At 36.0% G+C, this 26,114-nt stretch overlaps 1 protein-coding gene across 1 annotated transcript in view; it reads right to left on the reverse strand.

The window, feature by feature from the left end:
• Positions 1 to 23,888, reverse strand: part of ADAM33 (ADAM metallopeptidase domain 33) — a 147,970-nt gene extending 124,082 nt beyond the window's left edge. The window contains exon 1 of the mRNA XM_075855469.1: positions 23,752 to 23,888. Coding sequence (XP_075711584.1) covers positions 23,752 to 23,863 — 112 coding nt within the window. The 5' untranslated portion in view covers positions 23,864 to 23,888. The remainder of the gene's footprint in view (positions 1 to 23,751) is intronic.
• Positions 23,889 to 26,114: the final 2,226 nt, after the last annotated feature.

The following is a 26,114-nucleotide window of genomic DNA, read 5'->3' on the forward strand; positions in this document are numbered from 1 at the left end:
TGTAGCAGTGCTTGGTTACAGTGTATCGGTTTATCTTACATTACATGTAGCATTGCTTGGTTACAGTGTATCGGTTTATCTTACATTACATGTAGCAGTGCTTGGTTACAGTGTATCGGTTTATCTTACATTACATGTAGCATTGCTTGGTTACAGTGTATCGGTTTATATTACATTATATATAGCAGTGCGTGGTTACAGTGTATCGGTTTATATTACATTACATGTAGCAGTGCTTGGTTACAGTGTATCGGTTTATCTTACATTACATGTAGCAGTGCTTGGTTACAGTGTATCGGTTTATCTTACATTACATGTAGCAGTGCGTGGTTACAGTGTATCGGTTTATACTATATTACATGTAGCATTGCTTGGTTACAGTGTATCGGTTTATATTACATTACATGTAGCAGTGCTTGGTTACAGTGTATCGGTTTATCTTACATTACATGTAGCAGTGCTTGGTTACAGTGTATCGGTTTATACTATATTACATGTAGCATTGCTTGGTTACAGTGTATCGGTTTATCTTACATTACATGTAGCAGTGCTTGGTTACAGTGTATCGGTTTATATTACATTACATGTAGCAGTGCTTGGTTACAGTGTATCGGTTTATCTTACATTACATGTAGCAGTGCTTGGTTACAGTGTATCGGTTTATACTATATTACATGTAGCATTGCTTGGTTACAGTGTATCGGTTTATATTACATTACATGTAGCATTGCTTGGTTACAGTGTATCGGTTTATATTATATTACATGTAGCATTGCTTGGTTACAGTGTATCGGTTTATCTTACATTACATGTAGCAGTGCTTGGTTACAGTGTATCGGTTTATCTTACATTACATGTAGCATTGCTTGGTTACAGTGTATCGGTTTATATTATATTACATGTAGCAGTGTGTGGTTACAGTGTATCGGTTTATACTATATTACATGTAGCATTGCTTGGTTACAGTGTATCGGTTTATATTACATTATATATAGCATTGCTTGGTTACAGTGTATCGGTTTATATTACATTATATATAGCAGTGTGTGGTTACAGTGTATCGGTTTATCTTACATTACATGTAGCATTGCTTGGTTACAGTGTATCGGTTTATATTACATTACATGTAGCAGTGCTTGGTTACAGTGTATCGGTTTATACTATATTACATGTAGCATTGCTTGGTTACAGTGTATCGGTTTATATTATATTACATGTAGCATTGCTTGGTTACAGTGTATCGGTTTATACTATATTACATGTAGCAGTGCTTGGTTACAGTGTATCGGTTTATATTACATTATATATAGCAGTGTGTGGTTACAGTGTATCGGTTTATATTACATTACATGTAGCAGTGCTTGGTTACAGTGTATCGGTTTATATTACATTACATGTAGCATTGCTTGGTTACAGTGTATCGGTTTATATTACATTACATGTAGCATTGCTTGGTTACAGTGTATCGGTTTATATTACATTACATGTAGCAGTGCTTGGTTACAGTGTATCGGTTTATATTACATTACATGTAGCAGTGCTTGGTTACAGTGTATCGGTTTATATTATATTACATGTAGCAGTGCGTGGTTACAGTGTATCGGTTTATATTATATTACATGTAGCAGTGTGTGGTTACAGTGTATCGGTTTATATTACATTACATGTAGCAGTGCGTGGTTACAGTGTATCGGTTTATATTACATTACATGTAGCAGTGCGTGGTTACAGTGTATCGGTTTATACTATATTACATGTAGCATTGCTTGGTTACAGTGTATCGGTTTATCTTACATTACATGTAGCAGTGCTTGGTTACAGTGTATCGGTTTATACTATATTACATGTAGCATTGCTTGGTTACAGTGTATCGGTTTATCTTACATTACATGTAGCATTGCTTGGTTACAGTGTATCGGTTTATACTATATTACATGTAGCATTGCTTGGTTACAGTGTATCGGTTTATCTTACATTACATGTAGCAGTGTGTGGTTACAGTGTATCGGTTTATATTACATGTAGCATTGCTTGTTTACAGTGTATCGGTTTATATTATATTACATGTAGCATTGCTTGGTTACAGTGTATCGGTTTATATTATATTACATGTAGCAGTGCTTGGTTACAGTGTATCGGTTTATACTATATTACATGTAGCAGTGCTTGGTTACAGTGTATCGGTTTATACTATATTACATGTAGCATTGCTTGGTTACAGTGTATCGGTTTATACTATATTACATGTAGCATTGCTTGGTTACAGTGTATCGGTTTATCTTACATTACATGTAGCATTGCTTGGTTACAGTGTATCGGTTTATATTACATTATATATAGCAGTGCTTGGTTACAGTGTATCGGTTTATATTATATTACATGTAGCAGTGCGTGGTTACAGTGTATCGGTTTATACTATATTACATGTAGCAGTGCTTGGTTACAGTGTATCGGTTTATATTACATTACATGTAGCAGTGCTTGGTTACAGTGTATCGGTTTATCTTACATTATATGTAGCATTGCGTGGTTACAGTGTATCGGTTTATCTTACATTACATGTAGCATTGCTTGGTTACAGTGTATCGGTTTATACTATATTACATGTAGCAGTGCTTGGTTACAGTGTATCGGTTTATCTTACATTACATATAGCAGTGCGTGGTTACAGTGTATCGGTTTATACTATATTACATGTAGCATTGCTTGGTTACAGAGTATCGGTTTATCTTACATTACATGTAGCATTGCTTGGTTACAGTGTATCGGTTTATATTACATTACATGTAGCAGTGCTTGGTTACAGTGTATCGGTTTATATTACATTACATGTAGCATTGCTTGGTTACAGTGTATCGGTTTATACTATATTACATGTAGCAGTGCGTGGTTACAGTGTATCGGTTTATATTACATTATATGTAGCAGTGCTTGGTTACAGTGTATCAGTTTATCTTACATTACATTATATATAGCAGTGCTTGGTTACAGTGTATCGGTTTATATTATATTACATGTAGCAGTGCGTGGTTACAGTGTATCGGTTTATATTACATTACATGTAGCATTGCTTGGTTACAGTGTATCGGTTTATCTTACATTACATGTAGCAGTGCTTGGTTACAGTGTATCGGTTTATATTACATTACATATAGCAGTGCTTGGTTACAGTGTATCGGTTTATCTTACATTACATGTCGCATTGCTTGGTTACAGTGTATCGGTTTATCTTACATTACATGTAGCATTGCTTGGTTACAGTGTATCGGTTTATATTACATTATATATAGCAGTGTGTGGTTACAGTGTATCGGTTTATCTTACATTACATGTAGCAGTGCTTGGTTACAGTGTATCGGTTTATATTACATTACATGTAGCAGTGCGTGGTTACAGTGTATCGGTTTATACTATATTACATGTAGCATTGCTTGGTTACAGTGTATCGGTTTATCTTACATTACATGTAGCATTGCTTGGTTACAGTGTATCGGTTTATCTTACATTACATGTAGCAGTGCTTGGTTACAGTGTATCGGTTTATCTTACATTACATGTAGCATTGCTTGGTTACAGTGTATCGGTTTATCTTACATTACATGTAGCATTGCTTGTTTACAGTGTATCAGTTTATCTTACATTACATGTAGCATTGCTTGGTTACAGTGTATCGGTTTATATTACATTACATGTAGCAGTGCTTTGTTACAGTGTATCGGTTTATCTTACATTACATGTAGCATTGCTTGGTTACAGTGTATCGGTTTATATTACATTATATATAGCAGTGTGTGGTTACAGTGTATCGGTTTATCTTACATTACATGTAGCATTGCTTGGTTACAGTGTATCGGTTTATATTACATTACATGTAGCATTGCTTGGTTACAGTGTATCGGTTTATCTTACATTACATGTAGCATTGCTTGGTTACAGTGTATCGGTTTATACTATATTACATGTAGCATTGCTTGGTTACAGTGTATCGGTTTATATTACATTATATATAGCAGTGCTTGGTTACAGTGTATCGGTTTATATTACATTACATGTAGCAGTGCTTGGTTACAGTGTATCAGTTTATATTACATTACATGTAGCATTGCTTGGTTACAGTGTATCGGTTTATATTACATTACATGTAGCAGTGCTTGGTTACAGTGTATCAGTTTATATTACATTACATGTAGCATTGCTTGGTTACAGTGTATCGGTTTATACTATATTACATGTAGCATTGCTTGGTTACAGTGTATCGGTTTATCTTACATTACATGTAGCAGTGCTTGGTTACAGTGTATCGGTTTATATTACATTATATATAGCAGTGCTTGGTTACAGTGTATCGGTTTATATTACATTACATGTAGCAGTGCTTGGTTACAGTGTATCAGTTTATATTACATTATATGTAGCAGTGCTTGGTTACAGTGTATCGGTTTATCTTACATTACATGTAGCAGTGCTTGGTTACAGTGTATCGGTTTATATTACATTATATATAGCAGTGCTTGGTTACAGTGTATCGGTTTATATTACATTACATGTAGCAGTGCTTGGTTACAGTGTATCAGTTTATATTACATTACATGTAGCATTGCTTGGTTACAGTGTATCGGTTTATCTTACATTACATGTAGCAGTGCTTGGTTACAGTGTATCGGTTTATATTACATTATATATAGCAGTGTGTGGTTACAGTGTATCGGTTTATATTACATTACATGTAGCATTGCTTGGTTACAGTGTATCGGTTTATCTTACATTACATGTAGCAGTGCTTGGTTACAGTGTATCGGTTTATCTTACATTACATGTAGCATTGCTTGGTTACAGTGTATCGGTTTATATTACATTACATGTAGCAGTGCTTGGTTACAGTGTATCGGTTTATCTTACATTACATGTAGCATTGCTTGGTTACAGTGTATCGGTTTATATTACATTACATGTAGCAGTGCGTGGTTACAGTGTATCGGTTTATATTACATTACATGTAGCAGTGCTTGGTTACAGTGTATCGGTTTATCTTACATTACATGTAGCATTGCTTGGTTACAGTGTATCGGTTTATACTATATTACATGTAGCAGTGCTTGGTTACAGTGTATCGGTTTATATTACATTATATATAGCAGTGCTTGGTTACAGTGTATCGGTTTATACTATATTACATGTAGCATTGCTTGGTTACAGTGTATCGGTTTATCTTACATTACATGTAGCAGTGCTTGGTTACAGTGTATCGGTTTATCTTACATTACATGTAGCATTGCTTGGTTACAGTGTATCAGTTTATCTTACATTACATGTAGCATTGCTTGGTTACAGTGTATCGGTTTATATTACATTATATATAGCAGTGTGTGGTTACAGTGTATCGGTTTATCTTACATTACATGTAGCATTGCTTGGTTACAGTGTATCGGTTTATACTATATTACATGTAGCAGTGCTTGGTTACAGTGTATCGGTTTATATTACATTATATATAGCAGTGCTTGGTTACAGTGTATCGGTTTATACTATATTACATGTAGCATTGCTTGGTTACAGTGTATCGGTTTATCTTACATTACATGTAGCAGTGCTTGGTTACAGTGTATCGGTTTATCTTACATTACATGTAGCATTGCTTGGTTACAGTGTATCAGTTTATCTTACATTACATGTAGCATTGCTTGGTTACAGTGTATCGGTTTATACTATATTACATGTAGCAGTGCTTGGTTACAGTGTATCAGTTTATATTACATTACATGTAGCAGTGCTTGGTTACAGTGTATCGGTTTATACTATATTACATGTAGCATTGCTTGGTTACAGTGTATCGGTTTATATTACATTATATATAGCATTGCTTGGTTACAGTGTATCGGTTTATACTATATTACATGTAGCATTGCTTGGTTACAGTGTATCGGTTTATCTTACATTACATGTAGCAGTGCTTGGTTACAGTGTATCGGTTTATCTTACATTACATGTAGCAGTGTGTGGTTACAGTGTATCGGTTTATCTTACATTACATGTAGCATTGCTTGGTTACAGTGTATCGGTTTATCTTACATTACATGTAGCAGTGCTTGGTTACAGTGTATCGGTTTATCTTACATTACATGTAGCATTGCTTGGTTACAGTGTATCGGTTTATCTTACATTACATGTAGCAGTGCGTGGTTACAGTGTATCGGTTTATCTTACATTACATGTAGCATTGCTTGGTTACAGTGTATCGGTTTATATTACATTACATGTAGCATTGCTTGGTTACAGTGTATCGGTTTATATTACATTACATGTCGCATTGCTTGGTTACAGTGTATCGGTTTATACTATATTACATGTAGCATTGCTTGGTTACAGTGTATCGGTTTATATTACATTATATATAGCAGTGTGTGGTTACAGTGTATCGGTTTATATTACATTACATGTAGCATTGCTTGGTTACAGTGTATCGGTTTATATTACATTACATGTAGCATTGCTTGGTTACAGTGTATCGGTTTATATTACATTACATGTAGCAGTGCGTGGTTACAGTGTATCGGTTTATATTACATTATATATAGCAGTGTGTGGTTACAGTGTATCGGTTTATATTACATTACATGTAGCATTGCTTGGTTACAGTGTATCGGTTTATCTTACATTACATGTAGCAGTGCTTGGTTACAGTGTATCGGTTTATCTTACATTACATGTAGCAGTGCGTGGTTACAGTGTATCAGTTTATATTATATTACATGTAGCAGTGCTTGGTTACAGTGTATCGGTTTATCTTACATTACATGTAGCAGTGCTTGGTTACAGTGTATCAGTTTATCTTACATTACATGTAGCAGTGCTTGGTTACAGTGTATCGGTTTATCTTACATTACATGTAGCATTGCTTGGTTACAGTGTATCGGTTTATCTTACATTACATGTAGCATTGCTTGGTTACAGTGTATCGGTTTATCTTACATTACATGTAGCAGTGCTTGGTTACAGTGTATCAGTTTATCTTACATTACATGTAGCATTGCTTGGTTACAGTGTATCGGTTTATATTACATTACATATAGCAGTGCTTGGTTACAGTGTATCGGTTTATATTACATTACATGTAGCATTGCTTGGTTACAGTGTATCGGTTTATATTACATTACATGTAGCAGTGCTTGGTTACAGTGTATCAGTTTATATTACATTACATGTAGCAGTGCTTGGTTACAGTGTATCGGTTTATACTATATTACATGTAGCATTGCTTGGTTACAGTGTATCGGTTTATATTACATTATATATAGCAGTGTGTGGTTACAGTGTATCGGTTTATATTACATTACATGTAGCATTGCTTGGTTACAGTGTATCGGTTTATATTACATTACATGTAGCATTGCTTGGTTACAGTGTATCGGTTTATATTACATTATATATAGCAGTGCTTGGTTACAGTGTATCGGTTTATATTACATTATATATAGCAGTGTGTGGTTACAGTGTATCGGTTTATATTACATTACATGTAGCATTGCTTGGTTACAGTGTATCGGTTTATATTACATTATATATAGCAGTGTGTGGTTACAGTGTATCGGTTTATATTACATTACATGTAGCAGTGCGTGGTTACAGTGTATCGGTTTATATTACATTACATGTAGCATTGCTTGGTTACAGTGTATCGGTTTATATTACATTATATATAGCAGTGTGTGGTTACAGTGTATCGGTTTATATTACATTACATGTAGCATTGCTTGGTTACAGTGTATCGGTTTATATTACATTATATATAGCAGTGTGTGGTTACAGTGTATCGGTTTATATTACATTACATGTAGCATTGCTTGGTTACAGTGTATCGGTTTATATTACATTATATATAGCAGTGTGTGGTTACAGTGTATCGGTTTATATTACATTACATGTAGCATTGCTTGGTTACAGTGTATCGGTTTATCTTACATTACATGTAGCAGTGCTTGGTTACAGTGTATCGGTTTATCTTACATTACATGTAGCAGTGCGTGGTTACAGTGTATCAGTTTATATTATATTACATATAGCATTGCTTGGTTACAGTGTATCGGTTTATCTTACATTACATGTAGCATTGCTTGGTTACAGTGTATCGGTTTATCTTACATTACATGTAGCAGTGCTTGGTTACAGTGTATCAGTTTATCTTACATTACATGTAGCATTGCTTGGTTACAGTGTATCGGTTTATATTACATTACATATAGCATTGCTTGGTTACAGTGTATCGGTTTATATTACATTACATGTAGCAGTGCGTGGTTACAGTGTATCGGTTTATCTTACATTACATGTAGCAGTGCTTGGTTACAGTGTATCGGTTTATATTACATTACATGTAGCATTGCTTGGTTACAGTGTATCGGTTTATATTACATTACATGTAGCAGTGCTTGGTTACAGTGTATCGGTTTATCTTACATTACATGTAGCATTGCTTGGTTACAGTGTATCGGTTTATATTACATTACATGTAGCAGTGCGTGGTTACAGTGTATCGGTTTATCTTACATTACATGTAGCATTGCTTGGTTACAGTGTATCGGTTTATATTACATTATATGTAGCAGTGCTTGGTTACAGTGTATCGGTTTATATTACATTACATGTAGCATTGCTTGGTTACAGTGTATCGGTTTATCTTACATTACATGTAGCAGTGCTTGGTTACAGTGTATCGGTTTATACTATATTACATGTAGCATTGCTTGGTTACAGTGTATCGGTTTATACTATATTACATGTAGCATTGCTTGGTTACAGTGTATCGGTTTATATTACATTACATGTAGCATTGCTTGGTTACAGTGTATCGGTTTATATTACATTACATGTAGCATTGCTTGGTTACAGTGTATCGGTTTATCTTACATTACATGTAGCATTGCTTGGTTACAGTGTATCGGTTTATATTACATTACATGTAGCAGTGCTTGGTTACAGTGTATCGGTTTATATTACATGTAGCATTGCTTGGTTACAGTGTATCGGTTTATCTTACATTACATGTAGCAGTGCGTGGTTACAGTGTATCGGTTTATACTATATTACATGTAGCAGTGCTTGGTTACAGTGTATCGGTTTATATTACATTATATATAGCAGTGCTTGGTTACAGTGTATCGGTTTATACTATATTACATGTAGCATTGCTTGGTTACAGTGTATCGGTTTATCTTACATTACATGTAGCAGTGCTTGGTTACAGTGTATCGGTTTATATTACATTACATGTAGCATTGCTTGGTTACAGTGTATCGGTTTATCTTACATTACATGTAGCAGTGTGTGGTTACAGTGTATCGGTTTATATTATATTACATGTAGCATTGCTTGGTTACAGTGTATCGGTTTATATTACATTACATGTAGCAGTGCTTGGTTACAGTGTATCGGTTTATATTATATTACATGTAGCAGTGCTTGGTTACAGTGTATCGGTTTATACTATATTACATGTAGCAGTGCTTTGTTACAGTGTATCGGTTTATATTACATTACATGTAGCAGTGCTTGGTTACAGTGTATCAGTTTATCTTACATTACATGTAGCATTGCTTGGTTACAGTGTATCGGTTTATATTATATTACATGTAGCATTGCTTGGTTACAGTGTATCGGTTTATACTATATTACATGTAGCAGTGCTTTGTTACAGTGTATCGGTTTATATTACATTACATGTAGCAGTGCGTGGTTACAGTGTATCGGTTTATATTACATTATATATAGCAGTGCTTGGTTACAGTGTATCGGTTTATATTACATTACATGTAGCATTGCTTGGTTACAGTGTATCGGTTTATCTTACATTACATGTAGCATTGCTTGGTTACAGTGTATCGGTTTATCTTACATTACATGTAGCAGTGCTTGGTTACAGTGTATCGGTTTATACTATATTACATGTAGCATTGCTTGGTTACAGTGTATCGGTTTATATTACATTACATGTAGCAGTGCTTGGTTACAGTGTATCGGTTTATCTTACATTACATGTAGCAGTGCTTGGTTACAGTGTATCGGTTTATACTATATTACATGTAGCATTGCTTGGTTACAGTGTATCGGTTTATCTTACATTACATGTCGCATTGCTTGGTTACAGTGTATCGGTTTATCTTACATTACATGTAGCATTGCTTGGTTACAGTGTATCGGTTTATATTACATTATATATAGCAGTGTGTGGTTACAGTGTATCGGTTTATCTTACATTACATGTAGCAGTGCTTGGTTACAGTGTATCGGTTTATATTACATTACATGTAGCAGTGCGTGGTTACAGTGTATCGGTTTATACTATATTACATGTAGCATTGCTTGGTTACAGTGTATCGGTTTATCTTACATTACATGTAGCATTGCTTGGTTACAGTGTATCGGTTTATATTACATTACATGTAGCATTGCTTGGTTACAGTGTATCGGTTTATCTTACATTATATATAGCAGTGCTTGGTTACAGTGTATCGGTTTATACTATATTACATGTAGCAGTGCGTGGTTACAGTGTATCGGTTTATACTATATTACATGTAGCATTGCTTGGTTACAGTGTATCGGTTTATATTACATTATATATAGCAGTGCTTGGTTACAGTGTATCGGTTTATATTACATTACATATAGCAGTGCGTGGTTACAGTGTATCGGTTTATCTTACATTACATGTAGCATTGCTTGGTTACAGTGTATCGGTTTATCTTACATTACATGTAGCATTGCTTGGTTACAGTGTATCGGTTTATACTATATTACATGTAGCAGTGCGTGGTTACAGTGTATCGGTTTATACTATATTACATGTAGCATTGCTTGGTTACAGTGTATCGGTTTATCTTACATTACATGTAGCAGTGCTTGGTTACAGTGTATCGGTTTATCTTACATTACATGTAGCATTGCTTGGTTACAGTGTATCGGTTTATCTTACATCACATGTAGCAGTGCTTGGTTACAGTGTATCGGTTTATATTACATTACATATAGCATTGCTTGGTTACAGTGTATCGGTTTATATTACATTACATGTAGCAGTGCGTGGTTACAGTGTATCGGTTTATCTTACATTACATGTAGCATTGCTTGGTTACAGTGTATCGGTTTATATTACATTACATGTAGCAGTGCGTGGTTACAGTGTATCGGTTTATCTTACATTACATGTAGCATTGCTTGGTTACAGTGTATCAGTTTATCTTACATTACATGTAGCATTGCTTGGTTACAGTGTATCAGTTTATCTTACATTACATGTAGCATTGCTTGGTTACAGTGTATCGGTTTATCTTACATTACATGTAGCATTGCTTGGTTACAGTGTATCGGTTTATCTTACATTACATGTAGCAGTGTGTGGTTACAGTGTATCGGTTTATACTATATTACATGTAGCATTGCTTGGTTACAGTGTATCGGTTTATATTACATTATATATAGCAGTGCGTGGTTACAGTGTATCGGTTTATACTATATTACATGTAGCAGTGCTTGGTTACAGTGTATCGGTTTATATTACATTACATATAGCAGTGTGTGGTTACAGTGTATCGGTTTATCTTACATTACATTATATATAGCAGTGCTTGGTTACAGTGTATCGGTTTATCTTACATTATATGTAGCAGTGCTTGGTTACAGTGTATCGGTTTATATTACATTACATGTAGCATTGCTTGGTTACAGTGTATCGGTTTATCTTACATTACATGTAGCAGTGCTTGGTTACAGTGTATCGGTTTATCTTACATTACATGTAGCAGTGCTTGGTTACAGTGTATCGGTTTATCTTACATTACATGTAGCATTGCTTGGTTACAGTGTATCGGTTTATCTTACATTACATGTAGCATTGCTTGTTTACAGTGTATCAGTTTATCTTACATTACATGTAGCATTGCTTGGTTACAGTGTATCGGTTTATATTACATTACATGTAGCAGTGCTTTGTTACAGTGTATCGGTTTATCTTACATTACATGTAGCATTGCTTGGTTACAGTGTATCGGTTTATATTACATTATATATAGCAGTGTGTGGTTACAGTGTATCGGTTTATCTTACATTACATGTAGCATTGCTTGGTTACAGTGTATCGGTTTATATTACATTACATGTAGCATTGCTTGGTTACAGTGTATCGGTTTATATTACATTATATATAGCAGTGCTTGGTTACAGTGTATCGGTTTATATTACATTACATGTAGCAGTGCTTGGTTACAGTGTATCAGTTTATATTACATTACATGTAGCATTGCTTGGTTACAGTGTATCGGTTTATATTACATTACATGTAGCAGTGCTTGGTTACAGTGTATCAGTTTATATTACATTACATGTAGCATTGCTTGGTTACAGTGTATCGGTTTATACTATATTACATGTAGCATTGCTTGGTTACAGTGTATCGGTTTATATTACATTATATATAGCAGTGCTTGGTTACAGTGTATCGGTTTATATTACATTACATGTAGCAGTGCTTGGTTACAGTGTATCAGTTTATATTACATTACATGTAGCATTGCTTGGTTACAGTGTATCGGTTTATCTTACATTACATGTAGCAGTGCTTGGTTACAGTGTATCGGTTTATATTACATTATATATAGCAGTGTGTGGTTACAGTGTATCGGTTTATATTACATTACATGTAGCATTGCTTGGTTACAGTGTATCGGTTTATCTTACATTACATGTAGCAGTGCTTGGTTACAGTGTATCGGTTTATCTTACATTACATGTAGCATTGCTTGGTTACAGTGTATCGGTTTATATTACATTACATGTAGCAGTGCTTGGTTACAGTGTATCGGTTTATCTTACATTACATGTAGCATTGCTTGGTTACAGTGTATCGGTTTATATTACATTACATGTAGCAGTGCGTGGTTACAGTGTATCGGTTTATATTACATTACATGTAGCAGTGCTTGGTTACAGTGTATCGGTTTATCTTACATTACATGTAGCATTGCTTGGTTACAGTGTATCGGTTTATCTTACATTACATGTAGCATTGCTTGGTTACAGTGTATCGGTTTATACTATATTACATGTAGCAGTGCTTGGTTACAGTGTATCGGTTTATATTACATTATATATAGCAGTGCTTGGTTACAGTGTATCGGTTTATACTATATTACATGTAGCATTGCTTGGTTACAGTGTATCGGTTTATACTATATTACATGTAGCATTGCTTGGTTACAGTGTATCGGTTTATCTTACATTACATGTAGCAGTGCTTGGTTACAGTGTATCGGTTTATCTTACATTACATGTAGCAGTGCTTGGTTACAGTGTATCGGTTTATCTTACATTACATGTAGCATTGCTTGGTTACAGTGTATCAGTTTATCTTACATTACATGTAGCATTGCTTGGTTACAGTGTATCGGTTTATCTTACATTACATATAGCAGTGCTTGGTTACAGTGTATCAGTTTATCTTACATTACATGTAGCATTGCTTGGTTACAGTGTATCAGTTTATCTTACATTACATGTAGCATTGCTTGGTTACAGTGTATCGGTTTATCTTACATTACATGTAGCATTGCTTGGTTACAGTGTATCGGTTTATATTACATTATATATAGCAGTGCTTGGTTACAGTGTATCGGTTTATACTATATTACATGTAGCATTGCTTGGTTACAGTGTATCGGTTTATCTTACATTACATGTAGCAGTGCTTGGTTACAGTGTATCGGTTTATCTTACATTACATGTAGCATTGCTTGGTTACAGTGTATCAGTTTATCTTACATTACATGTAGCATTGCTTGGTTACAGTGTATCGGTTTATACTATATTACATGTAGCAGTGCTTGGTTACAGTGTATCAGTTTATATTACATTACATGTAGCAGTGCTTGGTTACAGTGTATCGGTTTATACTATATTACATGTAGCATTGCTTGGTTACAGTGTATCGGTTTATCTTACATTACATGTAGCAGTGCTTGGTTACAGTGTATCGGTTTATCTTACATTACATGTAGCAGTGTGTGGTTACAGTGTATCGGTTTATCTTACATTACATGTAGCATTGCTTGGTTACAGTGTATCGGTTTATCTTACATTACATGTAGCAGTGCTTGGTTACAGTGTATCGGTTTATCTTACATTACATGTAGCATTGCTTGGTTACAGTGTATCGGTTTATCTTACATTACATGTAGCAGTGCGTGGTTACAGTGTATCGGTTTATCTTACATTACATGTAGCATTGCTTGGTTACAGTGTATCGGTTTATATTACATTACATGTCGCATTGCTTGGTTACAGTGTATCGGTTTATACTATATTACATGTAGCATTGCTTGGTTACAGTGTATCGGTTTATATTACATTATATATAGCAGTGTGTGGTTACAGTGTATCGGTTTATCTTACATTACATATAGCAGTGCGTGGTTACAGTGTATCGGTTTATATTACATTACATGTAGCATTGCTTGGTTACAGTGTATCGGTTTATATTACATTACATGTAGCATTGCTTGGTTACAGTGTATCGGTTTATATTACATTACATGTAGCAGTGCGTGGTTACAGTGTATCGGTTTATATTACATTATATATAGCAGTGTGTGGTTACAGTGTATCGGTTTATCTTACATTACATATAGCAGTGCGTGGTTACAGTGTATCGGTTTATATTACATTACATGTAGCATTGCTTGGTTACAGTGTATCGGTTTATATTACATTACATGTAGCATTGCTTGGTTACAGTGTATCGGTTTATATTACATTACATGTAGCAGTGCGTGGTTACAGTGTATCGGTTTATCTTACATTATATATAGCAGTGCGTGGTTACAGTGTATCGGTTTATCTTACATTACATATAGCATTGCTTGGTTACAGTGTATCGGTTTATATTACATTATATATAGCAGTGCTTGGTTACAGTGTATCGGTTTATATTACATTACATGTAGCATTGCTTGGTTACAGTGTATCGGTTTATCTTACATTACATGTAGCAGTGCTTGGTTACAGTGTATCGGTTTATCTTACATTACATGTAGCAGTGCGTGGTTACAGTGTATCAGTTTATATTATATTACATATAGCATTGCTTGGTTACAGTGTATCGGTTTATCTTACATTACATGTAGCATTGCTTGGTTACAGTGTATCGGTTTATCTTACATTACATGTAGCAGTGCTTGGTTACAGTGTATCAGTTTATCTTACATTACATGTAGCATTGCTTGGTTACAGTGTATCGGTTTATATTACATTACATATAGCAGTGCTTGGTTACAGTGTATCGGTTTATATTACATTACATGTAGCATTGCTTGGTTACAGTGTATCGGTTTATATTACATTACATGTAGCAGTGCTTGGTTACAGTGTATCAGTTTATATTACATTACATGTAGCAGTGCTTGGTTACAGTGTATCGGTTTATACTATATTACATGTAGCATTGCTTGGTTACAGTGTATCGGTTTATCTTACATTACATGTAGCAGTGCTTGGTTACAGTGTATCGGTTTATACTATATTACATGTAGCATTGCTTGGTTACAGTGTATCGGTTTATACTATATTACATGTAGCATTGCTTGGTTACAGTGTATCAGTTTATATTACATTACATGTAGCAGTGCGTGGTTACAGTGTATCGGTTTATATTACATTATATATAGCAGTGTGTGGTTACAGTGTATCGGTTTATATTACATTACATGTAGCATTGCTTGGTTACAGTGTATCGGTTTATATTACATTACATGTAGCATTGCTTGGTTACAGTGTATCGGTTTATATTACATTATATATAGCAGTGTGTGGTTACAGTGTATCGGTTTATATTACATTACATGTAGCATTGCTTGGTTACAGTGTATCGGTTTATCTTACATTACATGTAGCATTGCTTGGTTACAGTGTATCGGTTTATATTACATTACATATAGCAGTGCTTGGTTACAGTGTATCGGTTTATATTACATTACATGTAGCATTGCTTGGTTACAGTGTATCGGTTTATCTTACATTACATGTAGCATTGCTTGGTTACAGTGTATCGGTTTATCTTACATTACATGTAGCATTGCTTGGTTACAGTGTATCGGTTTATATTACATTACATGTAGCAGTGCGTGGTTACAGTGTATCGGTTTATCTTACATTACATGTAGCATTGCTTGGTTACAGTGTATCGGTTTATATTACATTATATGTAGCAGTGCTTGGTTACAGTGTATCGGTTTATACTATATTACATGTAGCATTGCTTGGTTACAGTGTATCGGTTTATATTACATTACATGTAGCATTGCTTGGTTACAGTGTATCGGTTTATATTACATTACATGTAGCATTGCTTGGTTACAGTGTATCGGTTTATCTTACATTACATGTAGCATTGCTTGGTTACAGTGTATCGGTTTATATTACATTACATGTAGCAGTGCTTGGTTACAGTGTATCGGTTTATATTACATGTAGCATTGCTTGGTTACAGTGTATCGGTTTATCTTACATTACATGTAGCAGTGCGTGGTTACAGTGTATCGGTTTATACTATATTACATGTAGCAGTGCTTGGTTACAGTGTATCGGTTTATATTACATTATATATAGCAGTGCTTGGTTACAGTGTATCGGTTTATACTATATTACATGTAGCATTGCTTGGTTACAGTGTATCGGTTTATCTTACATTACATGTAGCAGTGCGTGGTTACAGTGTATCGGTTTATACTATATTACATGTAGCATTGCTTGGTTACAGTGTATCGGTTTATATTACATTACATGTAGCATTGCTTGGTTACAGTGTATCGGTTTATATTACATTACATGTAGCATTGCTTGGTTACAGTGTATCGGTTTATATTACATTACATGTAGCATTGCTTGGTTACAGTGTATCGGTTTATCTTACATTACATGTAGCAGTGTGTGGTTACAGTGTATCGGTTTATATTATATTACATGTAGCATTGCTTGGTTACAGTGTATCGGTTTATATTACATTACATGTAGCAGTGCTTGGTTACAGTGTATCGGTTTATATTATATTACATGTAGCAGTGCTTGGTTACAGTGTATCGGTTTATACTATATTACATGTAGCAGTGCTTTGTTACAGTGTATCGGTTTATATTACATTACATGTAGCATTGCTTGGTTACAGTGTATCAGTTTATCTTACATTACATGTAGCATTGCTTGGTTACAGTGTATCGGTTTATATTATATTACATGTAGCATTGCTTGGTTACAGTGTATCGGGTTATACTATATTACATGTAGCAGTGCTTTGTTACAGTGTATCGGTTTATATTACATTACATGTAGCAGTGCGTGGTTACAGTGTATCGGTTTATATTACATTATATATAGCAGTGCTTGGTTACAGTGTATCGGTTTATATTACATTACATGTAGCATTGCTTGGTTACAGTGTATCGGTTTATCTTACATTACATGTAGCATTGCTTGGTTACAGTGTATCGGTTTATCTTACATTACATGTAGCAGTGCTTGGTTACAGTGTATCGGTTTATACTATATTACATGTAGCATTGCTTGGTTACAGTGTATCGGTTTATATTACATTACATGTAGCAGTGCTTGGTTACAGTGTATCGGTTTATCTTACATTACATGTAGCAGTGCTTGGTTACAGTGTATCGGTTTATACTATATTACATGTAGCAGTGCTTGGTTACAGTGTATCGGTTTATACTATATTACATGTAGCAGTGCTTGGTTACAGTGTATCGGTTTATCTTACATTACATATAGCAGTGCTTGGTTACAGTGTATCGGTTTATCTTACATTACATGTAGCAGTGCTTGGTTACAGTGTATCGGTTTATACTATATTACATGTAGCAGTGCTTGGTTACAGTGTATCGGTTTATCTTACATTATATATAGCAGTGCTTGGTTACAGTGTATCGGTTTATACTATATTACATGTAGCAGTGCGTGGTTACAGTGTATCGGTTTATATTACATTACATGTAGCATTGCTTGGTTACAGTGTATCGGTTTATATTACATTATATATAGCAGTGTGTGGTTACAGTGTATCGGTTTATATTACATTACATGTAGCAGTGCTTGGTTACAGTGTATCGGTTTATCTTACATTACATATAGCAGTGCTTGGTTACAGTGTATCGGTTTATACTATATTACATGTAGCAGTGCGTGGTTACAGTGTATCGGTTTATATTACATTACATGTAGCATTGCTTGGTTACAGTGTATCGGTTTATATTACATTATATATAGCAGTGTGTGGTTACAGTGTATCGGTTTATATTACATTACATGTAGCAGTGCTTGGTTACAGTGTATCGGTTTATCTTACATTACATGTAGCAGTGCTTGGTTACAGTGTATCGGTTTATATTACATTACATGTAGCATTGCTTGGTTACAGTGTATCAGTTTATATTACATTACATGTAGCAGTGCTTGGTTACAGTGTATCGGTTTATCTTACATTACATGTAGCAGTGCTTGGTTACAGTGTATCAGTTTATATTACATTACATATAGCAGTGCGTGGTTACAGTGTATCGGTTTATATTACATTACATGTAGCATTGCTTGGTTACAGTGTATCGGTTTATATTACATTACATGTAGCATTGCTTGGTTACAGTGTATCGGTTTATATTACATTATATATAGCAGTGTGTGGTTACAGTGTATCGGTTTATATTACATTACATGTAGCATTGCTTGGTTACAGTGTATCGGTTTATATTACATTACATGTAGCATTGCTTGGTTACAGTGTATCGGTTTATCTTACATTACATGTAGCATTGCTTGGTTACAGTGTATCGGTTTATCTTACATTACATGTAGCAGTGCGTGGTTACAGTGTATCGGTTTATCTTACATTACATGTAGCATTGCTTGGTTACAGTGTATCAGTTTATATTACATTACATATAGCAGTGCGTGGTTACAGTGTATCGGTTTATATTACATTACATGTAGCATTGCTTGGTTACAGTGTATCGGTTTATCTTACATTACATGTAGCAGTGCTTGGTTACAGTGTATCAGTTTATATTACATTACATATAGCAGTGCGTGGTTACAGTGTATCGGTTTATATTACATTACATGTAGCATTGCTTGGTTACAGTGTATCGGTTTATATTACATTACATGTAGCAGTGCTTGGTTACAGTGTATCGGTTTATATTATATTACATATAGCAGTGCTTGGTTACAGTGTATCGGTTTATCTTACATTACATGTAGCATTGCTTGGTTACAGTGTATCAGTTTATATTACATTACATGTAGCAGTGCGTGGTTACAGTGTATCGGTTTATATTACATTACATGTAGCATTGCGTGGTTACAGTGTATCGGTTTATCTTACATTACATGTAGCAGTGCTTGGTTACAGTGTATCGGTTTATATTATATTACATATAGCAGTGCGTGGTTACAGTGTATCGGTTTATATTACATTACATGTAGCAGTGCTTGGTTACAGTGTATCGGTTTATCTTACATTACATGTAGCATTGCTTGGTTACAGTGTATCGGTTTATACTATATTACATGTAGCAGTGCTTGGTTACAGTGTATCGGTTTATATTACATTACATGTAGCAGTGCTTGGTTACAGTGTATCGGTTTATATTACATTACATGTAGCATTGCTTGGTTACAGTGTATCGGTTTATCTTACATTACATGTAGCATTGCTTGGTTACAGTGTATCGGTTTATACTATATTACATGTAGCATTGCTTGGTTACAGTGTATCGGTTTATATTACATTACATGTAGCATTGCTTGGTTACAGTGTATCGGTTTATATTACATTACATGTAGCAGTGCTTGGTTACAGTGTATCGGTTTATATTACATTATATATAGCAGTGTGTGGTTACAGTGTATCGGTTTATCTTACATTACATGTAGCATTGCTTGGTTACAGTGTATCGGTTTATACTATATTACATGTAGCAGTGCTTGGTTACAGTGTATCGGTTTATCTTACATTACATGTAGCATTGCTTGGTTACAGTGTATCGGTTTATACTATATTACATGTAGCAGTGCTTGGTTACAGTGTATCGGTTTATCTTACATTACATGTAGCATTGCTTGGTTACAGTGTATCGGTTTATCTTACATTACATGTAGCATTGCTTGGTTACAGTGTATCGGTTTATATTACATTATATGTAGCATTGCTTGGTTACAGTGTATCGGTTTATATTACATTATATATAGCATTGCTTGGTTACAGTGTATCGGTTTATCTTACATTACATGTAGCATTGCTTGGTTACAGTGTATCGGTTTATCTTACATTACATGTAGCATTGCTTGGTTACAGTGTATCGGTTTATCTTACATTACATGTAGCATTGCGTGGTTACAGTGTATCGGTTTATACTATATTACATGTAGCATTGCTTGGTTACAGTGTATCAGTTTATATTACATTACATGTAGCAGTGCTTGGTTACAGTGTATCGGTTTATCTTACATTACATGTAGCATTGCTTGGTTACAGTGTATCGGTTTATCTTACATTACATGTAGCATTGCTTGGTTACAGTGTATCGGTTTATATTACATTACATGTAGCAGTGCTTGGTTACAGTGTATCGGTTTATCTTACATTACATGTAGCATTGCTTGGTTACAGTGTATCGGTTTATCTTACATTACATGTAGCATTGCTTGGTTACAGTGTATCGGTTTATACTATATTACATTATATATAGCAGTGCTTGGTTACAGTGTATCGGTTTATCTTACATTACATGTAGCATTGCGTGGTTACAGTGTATCGGTTTATACTATATTACATGTAGCAGTGCTTGGTTACAGTGTATCGGTTTATATTACATTACATATAGCAGTGCGTGGTTACAGTGTATCGGTTTATCTTACATTACATGTAGCAGTGCGTGGTTACAGTGTATCAGTTTATATTATATTACATGTAGCATTGCTTGGTTACAGTGTATCGGTTTATCTTACATTACATGTAGCATTGCTTGGTTACAGTGTATCAGTTTATCTTACATTACATGTAGCAGTGTGTGGTTACAGTGTATCGGTTTATACTATATTACATGTAGCATTGCTTGGTTACAGTGTATCGGTTTATATTACATTACATGTAGCATTGCTTGGTTACAGTGTATCGGTTTATATTACATTACATGTAGCAGTGCTTGGTTACAGTGTATCGGTTTATATTACATTATATATAGCATTGCTTGGTTACAGTGTATCGGTTTATCTTACATTATATGTAGCAGTGCTTGGTTACAGTGTATCGGTTTATACTATATTACATGTAGCATTGCTTGGTTACAGTGTATCGGTTTATCTTACATTACATGTAGCATTGCTTGGTTACAGTGTATCGGTTTATATTACATTACATGTAGCATTGCTTGGTTACAGTGTATCGGTTTATCTTACATTACATGTAGCATTGCTTGGTTACAGTGTATCGGTTTATCTTACATTACATGTAGCATTGCTTGGTTACAGTGTATCAGTTTACATTATATTACATATAGCAGTGCTTTGTTACAGTGTATCGGTTTATATTACATTACATGTAGCATTGCTTGGTTACAGTGTATCGGTTTATCTTACATTACATGTAGCAGTGCTTGGTTACAGTGTATCGGTTTATCTTACATTACATGTAGCATTGCTTGGTTACAGTGTATCGGTTTATCTTACATTACATGTAGCAGTGCGTGGTTACAGTGTATCGGTTTATACTATATTACATGTAGCATTGCTTGGTTACAGTGTATCGGTTTATATTACATTACATGTAGCAGTGCGTGGTTACAGTGTATCGGTTTATACTATATTACATGTAGCATTGCTTGGTTACAGTGTATCGGTTTATATTACATTACATGTAGCAGTGCTTGGTTACAGTGTATCGGTTTATACTATATTACATGTAGCATTGCTTGGTTACAGTGTATCGGTTTATATTACATTACATGTAGCAGTGCGTGGTTACAGTGTATCGGTTTATATTACATTATATGTAGCAGTGCTTGGTTACAGTGTATCGGTTTATATTACATTACATGTAGCAGTGCTTGGTTACAGTGTATCGGTTTATACTATATTACATGTAGCATTGCTTGGTTACAGTGTATCGGTTTATCTTACATTACATGTAGCAGTGCTTGGTTACAGTGTATCGGTTTATATTACATTATATATAGCATTGCTTGGTTACAGTGTATCGGTTTATATTACATTACATGTAGCAGTGCGTGGTTACAGTGTATCGGTTTATATTACATTATATATAGCAGTGCTTGGTTACAGTGTATCGGTTTATATTACATTACATGTAGCAGTGCGTGGTTACAGTGTATCGGTTTATATTACATTATATATAGCAGTGCTTGGTTACAGTGTATCGGTTTATATTACATTACATGTAGCATTGCTTGGTTACAGTGTATCGGTTTATCTTACATTACATGTAGCAGTGCTTGGTTACAGTGTATCGGTTTATATTACATTACATGTAGCATTGCTTGGTTACAGTGTATCGGTTTATCTTACATTACATGTAGCAGTGCTTGGTTACAGTGTATCGGTTTATCTTACATTACATGTAGCATTGCTTGGTTACAGTGTATCGGTTTATCTTACATTACATGTAGCATTGCTTGGTTACAGTGTATCGGTTTATATTACATTACATGTAGCAGTGCTTGGTTACAGTGTATCGGTTTATCTTACATTACATGTAGCATTGCTTGGTTACAGTGTATCGGTTTATATTACATTACATGTAGCATTGCGTGGTTACAGTGTATCGGTTTATCTTACATTACATGTAGCAGTGCTTGGTTACAGTGTATCGGTTTATCTTACATTACATGTAGCATTGCTTGGTTACAGTGTATCGGTTTATATTACATTACATGTAGCATTGCTTGGTTACAGTGTATCGGTTTATCTTACATTACATGTAGCAGTGCTTGGTTACAGTGTATCGGTTTATATTACATTATATATAGCAGTGCTTGGTTACAGTGTATCGGTTTATCTTACATTACATGTAGCATTGCTTGGTTACAGTGTATCAGTTTACATTATATTACATATAGCAGTGCTTTGTTACAGTGTATCGGTTTATATTACATTACATGTAGCATTGCTTGGTTACAGTGTATCGGTTTATCTTACATTACATGTAGCATTGCTTGGTTACAGTGTATCGGTTTATCTTACATTACATGTAGCAGTGCTTGGTTACAGTGTATCGGTTTATCTTACATTACATGTAGCATTGCTTTGTTACAGTGTATCGGTTTATATTACATTACATGTAGCAGTGCTTGGTTACAGTGTATCGGTTTATCTTACATTACATGTAGCATTGCTTGGTTACAGTGTATCGGTTTATCTTACATTACATGTAGCAGTGCTTGGTTACAGTGTATCGGTTTATCTTACATTACATGTAGCAGTGCTTGGTTACAGTGTATCGGTTTATCTTACATTGAGTAGTATTCGGTGATTATTACAGTTTACTTTTCACACCGCTGGACCAGCTCGACTATAACTTTGTCATTCTCTGTATCGTGTCCCATATAAGAGTACAAGGGATGGTGATAGAATATTCCTGCTCCCCAGCCCAAAAGACAAGAGGACAGCACAGAAGTCGGGGTTACTCACCAAGAGTCTTCTCTCGGGCGGTTAAAGGGGACATAACAAGAGAAATGTATAAAATCCATATCCAAGGCCATAGAGCTGCAGACTGCGGACTACTCCCCCAGCGTGTCCTCATGTCAGATCTCTTACTCTTTCCCTCATCTTCCAGCTCACCTCAATGGCCTCTATATATATTTTTGTCCTCCCCTCCCCCTGCATGTGCCTGCCCCTCCGCCTCATTCTTTTGGCCAGGCCCCTGAAACTCCTCACAAATCATGCAGCTGTTTAGCATTCCAGATGTAAGACAGTGTCTGGTGGGTCTGGCACTGGAGGGGTTAAGGGGATGTGATGAGCAGATTACAGGGCTCAGCAGAGTGGGATGCCAGTCCCTCATTACTGGTCCCTCATTTCCTGCCCAGGCATTCAGCTGTTTTATCAAGTCATGAGTCACCAGAAGACAGCAAAGACCTGAGGAAAAGCACCCCCTGCCGTGTAGATAAGTGTAGTGTATATGCGGTGTGTATATGTGGTGTGTGTATGCGTTGTGTGTATGCGGTGTATGTGTATATGCGGTGTGTGTATATGCGGTGTGTGTATACGGTGTGTGTGTTTGTGTGTGTGTATACAGTATACATGCAGTACTGTGCAAAAGTTTTCGGAAGTTGTGGAATAATGCTGCCAAGTAAGAAGTTTTTTTTATCCATGAACAAAATACAAAGTGAATGAACAGAAGAAAATCTAAATCAAATCAATATTTGGTGTGACCCCCCCTTTACCTTCAAAACAGCATCAATTCTTCTAGGTACACGTACATACAGTAATGGATTTTGTTGGATTATAGTCAGGTGTGTGATTAACCAATTATACAAAACAGGTGATAACGATCATTTTCATATGTAGGTTGAAACAAAAGTCATTAATTGTAACATAAATAGCTGTGTAGGAGGCTCAAATTTGGATGAGGAACAGCCAAAATCTGCTACAAAGGTGAGGTTGTGGAAGACTGGTTTATGTCACAGGTCCACCATGGCAACACTGAGAACAGCAACAAGACACAAGGTAGTTATTATGCACCAGCAAGGTCTCTCCCAGGCAAAGATTTCACAGCAGACCAGGGTTTCAAGATGTGCTGTTCAAGCTTCACTGAAGAAGCACAAAGAAATGGGCAACATTGACGGCCGTGGACGCAGTGGTCGCCCATGAAAACGTATTCCTGCAGATCAAAGACACATCATGCTTACTACCCTTCAAAATTGGAAGATGTCCGCCAGTGCCATCAGCTCAGAACTGGCAGAAACCAGTGGGACCCAGGTACACCCATCTACAGTTCAGAGAAGTCTGTCCAGAAGTGGTCTTCATGGAAATGTGGCCAAAAAGCCTTACCATCGATGTGAAAACATATTTTACTGTAACAGAAGGCAGATGGTTTGCCACAGCACTGGAGAGCGGTACAATAATGAGGGTCTGCAGGCAGCAGTGAAGCATGGTGGAGGGTCCTGGAGAGCGGTACAATAATGAGGGTCTGCAGGCAGCAGTGAAGCATGGTGGAGGGTCCTGGAGAGCGGGACAATAATGAGGGTCTGCAGGCAGCAGTGAAACATGGTGGAGGCTCCTGGAGAGCGGTACAATAATGAGGGTCTGCAGGCAGTAGTGAAGGATGGTGGAGGCTCCTGGAGAGGGGTACAATAATGAGGGTCTGCAGGCAGCAGTGAAGCATGGTGGAGGGTCCTGGAGAGGGGTACAATAATGAGGGTCTGCAGGCAGCAGTGAAGCATGGTGGAGGGTCCTGGAGAGCGGTACAATAATGAGGGTCTGCAGAAACAGTGAAGCAAGGTGGAGGGTCCTGGAGAGCGCTACAATAATGAGGGTCTGCAGGCAGCAGTGAAGCATGGTGGAGGGTCCTGGAGAGTGGGACAATAATGAGGGTCTGCAGGCAGCAGTGAAATATGGTGGAGGGTACTGGAGAGCGGGATAATAATGAGGGTCTGCAGGCAGCAGTGAAACATGGTGGAGGGTCCTGGAGAGCGGTACAATAATGAGTGTCTGCAGGCAGCAGTGAAGCATGGTGGAGGGTCCTGAGAGCGGTACAATAATGAGGGTCTGCAGGCAGCAGTGAAACATGGTGGAGGGTCCTGGAGAGCGGTACAATAATGAGGGTCTGCAGGCAGTAGTGAAGGATGGTGGAGGCTCCTGGAGAGGGGTACAATAATGAGGGTCTGCAGGCAGCAGTGAAGCAAGGTGGAGGGTCCTGGAGAGCGGTACAATAATGAGGGTCTGCAGGCAGCAGTGAAGCATGCTGGAGGGTCCTGGAGAGCGGTACAATAATGAGGGTCTGCAGGCAGCAGTGAAGCATGGTGGAGGGTCCTGTAGGGCGGTACAATAATGAG

The sequence above is a fragment of the Rhinoderma darwinii genome, chromosome 1 (genome assembly GCF_050947455.1).
Source record: "Rhinoderma darwinii isolate aRhiDar2 chromosome 1, aRhiDar2.hap1, whole genome shotgun sequence".
NCBI lineage: Eukaryota > Metazoa > Chordata > Amphibia > Anura > Rhinodermatidae > Rhinoderma > Rhinoderma darwinii.